This window comes from Camellia sinensis, chromosome 2 (genome assembly GCF_055761805.1).
Source record: "Camellia sinensis isolate YWXY chromosome 2, ASM5576180v1, whole genome shotgun sequence".
Classification (NCBI taxonomy): domain Eukaryota; kingdom Viridiplantae; phylum Streptophyta; class Magnoliopsida; order Ericales; family Theaceae; genus Camellia; species Camellia sinensis.
In genome coordinates this window covers 40,643,596-40,652,027 of record NC_138962.1, presented here as the reverse complement: position 1 = coordinate 40,652,027, position 8,432 = coordinate 40,643,596, and the positions used below count along the sequence as shown (strand labels likewise).

The 8,432-nt window shown below is 32.0% G+C and overlaps 1 protein-coding gene across 1 annotated transcript; it reads left to right on the top strand.

The window, feature by feature from the left end:
- Positions 1-2,510: 2,510 nt before the first annotated feature.
- LOC145813231 (uncharacterized) lies at positions 2,511-3,848 on the top strand. Its single transcript, XM_082908517.1, has 2 exons — positions 2,511-3,189; positions 3,298-3,848. The coding sequence occupies exons 1-2, from the start codon at positions 2,511-2,513 to the stop codon at positions 3,846-3,848; spliced, it is 1,230 nt and encodes a 409-aa protein (XP_082764643.1).
- The last annotated feature ends 4,584 nt before the right edge of the window (positions 3,849-8,432 follow it).

The following is an 8,432-nucleotide window of genomic DNA, read 5'->3' as shown; positions in this document are numbered from 1 at the left end:
CGGTAGGCACCATGCGTTACCCCCGATTTTGCGGTGTGATTGAGATTCACAGGTGTATCGGCTGTTACGGCCGTCGTAGCAATCGTAACAGTGCTGTAACGACCGTAACGGCCCGTTACGCACGTTGCAGGGCTTTTTCTTTTCAAAGAAAACAAAAAACAAAAGAAAAGGCTGAAGATGTTGTACATACCTTAATTATGATTGAGCTTTTGTCTTTCGTCTTTACAGCCCGTGAACCACTTTGAAGAGATTCCATAATATTCAAAATACATCCACAAATTTTCAGATCTTCAACTCTGCAACTGCAATTGATTCAGATCTTCAATTTCTGATAAAAAAAAAATAAAGAAGAGTGGTTCATGGGAAAATGAAGACAAAAAGAAGAGGAAATACGGATGAGTGAGAAATAGAGAGAGAGAGAGAGAGAGAGAGAGAGAAAAGAGGGAAGAGGGAAGAGATGAACCTGTGTTGAATCTTCAAGGCTGCCTCTATGTTGAAGACGAACAACATTTGTGAAACCAGTGACTCTCCGACTGCCCCTTTGTGTTGAAGACAAAGTAAGTGCATAGCTTTGATCTGTTGCCTTTCTTTATTATTTTGTTTGTTTGGCTGCCTCTTTGGCTAGCTTCCTTGGGAAGATATATATCACTTGTTGACCTTGGGAAGATATATATCATTTGTTTTTCTTTGTGTGTAGTCTTCAACTGGCAATTTTTTATTTTTTTTTCAAACAATGATCTCCAGGCATTAAATTTTGTAAAGCCTACAAAATTTATGTGATATATTTAGTAATTTTAATTTATATATATATATATATATATATATATAGAGCTATGCACTTATTTTTAGTATTTTATATATAATAATTAGTGATCAATTTTTTTTATAATGTCTAAAAATCATTACACCTATAATTATATTAATACATTTTATATATGTCAGTTTTTATTGAATTTTTTTTTTCTTGCAGGTTATTCAAAAAGATAACAAATACTCAAGTGATTAAAACCCAAAAAACAACTATGTATGAATTTTTTTCTTTATTATTTATTTTTTAATTTTTATAGGATTACATTAGCATGTAAACTCCAAATGTATAAATAGTAGTTGCATTTCTTTTTATAATCATTTCATTTAATATTTAATTATAAATATTTTTTATTTTGTTATTGTAATGTGTTGTGACAACAATGTTGAAGTCACTATTTTTTTTAAAAAAATATCTTTTAAAAGAAAAAAAAATCAATAACTCAAAAAAAATTCTTTATAATTTATTTTTTATTTTTTATATGATTATATTAGCATGTAAACTCCAAATGTATAAATAGTGGTTGCATTTTTTTTTATAATCATTTCATTTAATATTTAATTATAAATATTTTTATTTTGTTATTACAACATTGTTAAAGGCAAAATTTTATTTTAAAAATATCTTTTTTTAAAAAAAATCAATACCTCAAAAAAAATTCTTTATAATTCATTTTTTAATTTTTATATGATTAGATTAGCATGTAAAGTCGAAATGTATAAATAGTGGTTGTATTTTTTTATAACTATTTTATTTAGTATTTTATTTGAATTTTGTTTTATTTTGTTATTGTAATGTGCTGTGACAACAATTTTGATGGCACAATTTTTTTTTAAAAAAAAATGTCTTTAAAATAAAAAATAAAAATAAAAACAATAGCTCAAACAATGCCATGAAAAATGTCTTTATTCCTAATTACATTAGCATGTAAAATCCAAATGTATAAATAGTGGTTGAATTTTTTTTATAATCATTTCATTTAACATTTAATTATAAATAATTTTTTTATTTTGTTATTGTAATGTGTTGTGACAAAAAAAAAATTATGACAATTTGTTGTGACAACAATTTTTGTGGCAAAATTTTCTTTTTTTAAAAATATCTTTATAATTTATATTTTAATTTTTATACGATTACATTAGTATGTAAAATCCAAATGTATAAATAGTGGTTGCATTTTTTTATAATTATTTTATTTAGTATATAATTTTAAATATTTTTTTAATGTTAAATTGTAATGTGTTATGCCAACAATTTTTATGGCAAAAATTTCTTTTTAAAAAAAAAAAAATCAATAGTTCAAAAAAAATCTTTATAATTTATTTTTTAATTTTTATATGATTACATTAGCATGTAAAATCTAAATGTATAAATAGTGGTTGCATTTTTTTATAATTATTTTATTTAGTATTTAATTTTAAATATTTTTTAATGTTAAATTGTAATGTGTTGTGCCAACAATTTTTATGGCAAAATTTTCTTTTTAAAAAAAAAATCAATAGTTCAAAAAAAAATCTTTATAATTTATTTTTTAATTTTTATATGATTACATTAGCATATAAAAACCAAATCTATAAATAGTGGTTTCAATTTTTTTACAATCATTTCATTTAATAAATGTAAATATTGTTTATTTAGTTAGTTCAAGTTTTGCTGAAAAATAATTTTGTAAACATTTAAAATAAATTTTAAAAATGTATCAATGATGCAGAATTCAAATTCAAAAATGCCACGACAAAAGGGTGCCAATGATGAACCCCCAAGTGATGATATTGGTTGGAAATTTGGAACTCAAGTTGAAGGCACTTGGCATCATATTATTTGCAAATTTTGTGGACATCACATTAAAGGTGGCATTTCACGTTTCAAACAACATTTAGCACATCAAACGGGGCAAGTGCATTCTTGTCCTAATGTTAGTAGAGACGTGATGCAAGAAATGATGAAACATTTACAAAATAAGAAAATGAGTAAAGCAGACAAACAAAAGAGAAAAGGTGAATTGGAAGCACATATTAGGGGAGATGACCTCTATAATGAAGATGAAGGGGGAGATTTTGTAGATCTTCAAGATGATGACTCTGACTCTGATCCAGAGATGACCAGGACTAGACAAGCAAGTATTCGTTCACAACAACAATGGGAGGAAAGGCAACAATTTAGACGAGGTGTTGCAGGTCATGGATCACAATACAATGCATGTGGTAGTTCTGGTGCAGGGGGTAGTGGTCAAAGAATTCCAAAATGGTCAGGTATTGCTAATATTTTTCGTCGATCACAATCCGCGCGTGAAACTGGTGGGAGTGGACGTAATTGGATTAAGCCCAATGCTCCTGAAGCAAGGTTGAGGGCAATGGATGTAAAACTCCAAAAGAGCAAGAGTACAAAGTAGCGAAAAATCTCTACAATGAATTTACAGAAGTTAAGAGAGAGATTGGGACGGGCAGTGTCCAAGTTTATACTCTATAATCGTATTCCATTCAATGCAGTTGATTCAGAGTATACACAACCCATGCTTGATGTTGCTGCTGAAGTAGAGCCAGGAGTAAAGGGTCCTAGTGCTTATGAAGTTTCTGAAGTATATTTGAGCATGGAGCATATTGAAATGACAGAATGGATAGGATCATTCAAGGGAATTTGGGCAGAGAGAGGTGTATCCATCATGTGTGATGGTTGGAGTAGTCTAACTCGGCAACACATCATCAACTTCTTAGTGTACTGCAATAGAGGTACTATATTTCACAAATCAATTGATGCCTCTAATATTATTAGTAAGACTGCTGAATATTATTTTGGGTTGTTAGATAAAGTTGTTGATGAAATTGGAGAACAATACGTTGTTCAAGTGGTAACTGATAATGAACCTACACTGAAAGCTGCCGGTAAAATGTTAATGAGAAAAAGGAAACATTTATATTGGACAGCTTGTTCAGCACATTGTATTGATCTCATGCTAAAAGACATAGCCAATAAGAAAAGTGTAGCAAAGGTGATTGAAGATGGTAAAACCATCACCAATTTCATTTATTATAGTGGATAGGTGTTGGATTTAATGAGAAAATTCACTGGAGATAGAGAATTGATTTGACCTGCCATCACTCAATTTGCTACAAATTTTATTGCCATTGAGAGTATTGTTAGATATAAACAACAATTGAGAGCTATGTTTAATAGTGATGAGTGGAAGAATTCTAGATAGGGGAAGGCAAAGACTGGGCAGCCTTTGTAACGCCCTCAAAATAAACCCATAAATCATACATTCTTGACATGCTTAAACATAAGAGAATGAAGCATAATTGCATTTCATCAGAGTATTCATTACAAAATGTATTACATGTTGACAACAAAAATAAATACCCTATAGGCTTACAACTTTCCAAGTCAACACTTGGTTACAAAAAGAGTGAATACTAACTCAAAATAGATAATAAGCCCTTGGCTTGATATACATGTAATACAAAAAGTCATCACAAAAGATGTCTCAGCCACTAAGCCTCCCAAGCTACTTCCTTGGAGGTGGCATGCTACCTGTACCTGAAAATGATGTCCCATATAGGGTGAGCCAACGCCCAGTAGAGATATGCTAAACATAATATGAGCAATAACTAAAACATTAGCATTTGATAAATGTTTAACTCACATAAATCAATTCATAAACCCATTTCAATTACATGACCAATGTGTCCATGTTTCATTCCCTTTTTCCATTTTTTATCAAATTTCTCAATTCATAACCTTGGCTCAGAACCTGGCCATATACTTTAAATGAGATTACATCTCCTATCAAAACACTTCCATAATCCTCAATAGATACACATATTCGCTGTATCAATAATACATAAAAACACTTCCATACTTTACAAATGATACACAGATTTGCTGTATCAACACTTCAATAGATACACACATTTGCTGTATCAATGGAGTCCATCCCCTATCTCCTCCCAAATAACATCCGGTTTAGGAGTCCATCCCCTATCTTTCCCTAAACCGTGGAGTTCATCCTCTATCTCCTCCCACACAACACAATGTATATAAACACATATCATGTACATGAGCAAGCAATTAATACATAAACTTGATGTATTATTCCAACTGTCATATTCGACGACTTATTCAATTGATTAGTTTTAGTTCGCCTAATCATCATGCGTTGTCTACAACAATCGAGACTATCCTCCACCGATAGCCTAAAGCAATTATTTCTAAACAGATAATAAATGCCTCAACAGATATATAATTTCAACATTTTCAAAGCGAGCGATTAATAAATCCAACTCCACTATTCCATCTCATAATGAGCCAATTTCATTATTTCTAACTCAATTTCACATTTCCATAACAATTGTCATTAATTACACTAATGACCCAAATATACCTAAACATGGCATTTTTCCCATTTTTCTCAAAATTGACCCAAAGGTCCAAATATTATCAACAACATTAATAACCTCCTTTTTAGACCCAAAACACATATGTTTGAATCAAAAGAGCAAAAACCCCTCTTTCCAATATAACACATTACAAACCCTAACTTCCCAAATCAAACTATTTATACGAAAAGTTCAACATTTAGGTTAAAGCTCATAAAGATGAGTAGGAATCCCTACCTCAAGAGATGAGACCCAATGGAGACAATGAAAAATTTCGAGATGCTCCAAAACCCAAAATTTTCTGATCAAAAGATAGCCCACACCAAGATCAACACTTTTTACAAAAGCCCAAAGGTGGGAGGTCACTAGGGCTAGATGATTTCTTAGAGAGAAAGTAAGGTTTTAGAGAGTGGAGCTCTCTAATGGTGATTTTCGGAAAGTAAGAGAGAGAAATGATGTTGAAAAGTAATCCAAAAAGTGAAATCCCAAAGTGATATATCAAATGGAGAAAGAACAAATGCAATGGAAAAGATATAAGGAAGCGGTGGAAGATATAGTGTGAATAACGAGGTAACTGTCAACTGTGATGTGAGGAAGGAACTGGGAAGACTTTTGTGATGAGTTTTGTAGTGAGAGAACAATAATTATAAGGAAGGAATTGGGAAGGAGAGATATTTATTCATTCATGGCCCCAAGGGCGCCACGTCACTTCCACCACGTGGTGCCACAGACCATAATAATTACCATGTGAAAAATTGTAGCACCACAAAAAGCCTTCTTTGGCCATGTAATTTCATTAATTTTAGTGAACCTTCATAAGGTTTATTTATTTTTTTGTTGTGTGTTTTAGAAACTATAATTGTATAATGGATAATATCTTTTAGTTTACATATTAGGCGTCTCAACAAGTGCCCAATCACGGAATGGTGTTTGATGCAGTGCATAGTGGCAAAAGCTCAAAAATCATTCTTTGGTCATATAATTCATAGTTTCGGTTGGTAGTGTAATGGATTGACTTCATTGAATTCTACTTCTAGCACAAGCAGTACCCTATATTTCAGTTTGTTCTTTCTTTTCGACGAAAAGATAGAGGGACATGTGAACATAGCAAAGAAGGAAAACAATAATCTCATCACTAAAACAGATCCTAATGGTGCTAATTAAGGAGGGATTTTACAATGACCCACCACTTAAAAAGAAAAAGAGGATAACACAATGAATTACCATCACTCCTATTTACATTTTGTGGAAAGAAAATAATGAATTGATCTGCCCAATATTAGAACAACCTTACAGAAGCATTTGGGTCACAATTGAACACATCAATGTATTACTGCCAGCTATGTTCAATCTAAATGCACCGCTCTATTCTGCAAATATGTTTACAGTAGTCAGCAATGGTGGATCTTGGAAAAGTGGCTGTCTAGGAAGCACGGGTGCGGGTACGAGTACGGTACGGGTAGGAGTGCGAGTACGCCGATACGGCAAAACCCCAAAAAAGTATGATATGGGTGCAGCTGCAGTACGCCAATATTTTTTTTATTTTTTTTTTTATAATTATGGTTAAAGGATCCAACCTACAAATTAAAATTAAATATCAAAACTAAAAAGAGAACTACAAAACTAAAAGACAAATATTAATATATTTCAATTCAACAACGCCATCACCAAAGGGAAAATTAAATATTTGAACAGATCTAATATATTGCATATATTGAATTAAAATATATATTTCAGTGACAAGTATGACAAGAACAAGGACACTACAACACCTTTCAATCTGATTCCCATATTGACCTGCAAAGTATCTCTCAATTTTAGTTCATGAAAGATAATGAAACAATAACCAATCATATCCACCCACAACATCAAGCATTGCAAGGAAATTAACCAATGCGGAAACAGACAGATAACTTAACTCAACTCAAAACCAATGGTTATGCATCACAAATTAATGCTCTGTTTTTCAGTTACAAAACCCCCATCCCTCCCCCTCAAAATAAACTGCTACGAAAGAGAATTTAAGGTGTCAAGGGATTTTAATTTGTCATCAAGCTTTACAACCAATATCATACTGCATATATATATGACATATATCAGATAAAAAATAAGGACAGATCTTAGTTCAACAAATCTGGACAGATTTTAGTTCAAAAATCTGGACATATATCAGGGGGGAAAAATAAGGACAGATCTTAGTTCAACAAATCTGGACAGATTTTAGTTCAAAAATCTGGACATATATCAAAAAAAAAAAATAACAATAATAAGGACAAATCTTAGTTCAACAAATCTAGACAGATTTTAGTTCAAAAGTCTGGAAATATATGAGGAAAAAGAGAGAGAGAGAGAGAGAGAGAGAGAGAGAGAGAGAGAGAGAGTTCAAGAAAAATGAAGAAGAAGATGAAGGATCAAAGAAAGAGAAAACCAAAGAGAAGAGAAGAATCGATCGTTTGCAGTGAAGAAACAGCACAAAAATCTGGAAAAAAAAAATGCAAGAAAGAGGATAAAGAATCGAAGAAGAAAACGGGAAAGAATCGAAGATGAACTTACCTCTTCAATCGCACCTTCGAAGGAGAGAATCAACCAGCAGCGCCTTCGATTAAACCTTTCAATCGCACCTTCGAAGTGTTCTTTAGACTCTCTTGGGAGCATTTCTGGAAGGAGAAGATCGAATAGACATGGAACCTAGCACCTTCGAAGTTCTTCAGTCTTGGAGAATATCGGAATGAGACATGGAAGGAGCTGAGATGATCGAAAGATAGAGTGAATAAAGAACCCTAATTTTATTTGGTTTCATGTTTTATTTATTACAAAAGAACCCTAGATTTTTATAATTCTTTAAAATAGACACAAAGAATTACTCCGGTACCCTTTAATTTATAAAAAAATCTCATTTTTTATCCCGGAGTACCCAAAAACATACCCATCAATATACTGAACGTATAAAACGTACCCGATGCGTTTTTGTCGTACCCGGTATACGTACCTGCACCTGAGAAATACCCAGTACTTGTACAGCAACATTTTTGGAGTACCTGTGCTTCATAGGTGGTTGTGTATGATTTTAAAAGTGAGAGAGAAGTAGTTACAAAAAATAAGTTTCTTCTAGAACAGAGCAAGGAAGAAAGTTCTTCTCAAATGGGTCTTCTATTGACGACGGTCACTGTGGTAGTGGTAGATGGTAAAAGGGGACTTTGTTCAAATTGACAATAAGAGGTCATAACAAAGAGAAAAGCAATAAGTTAGGA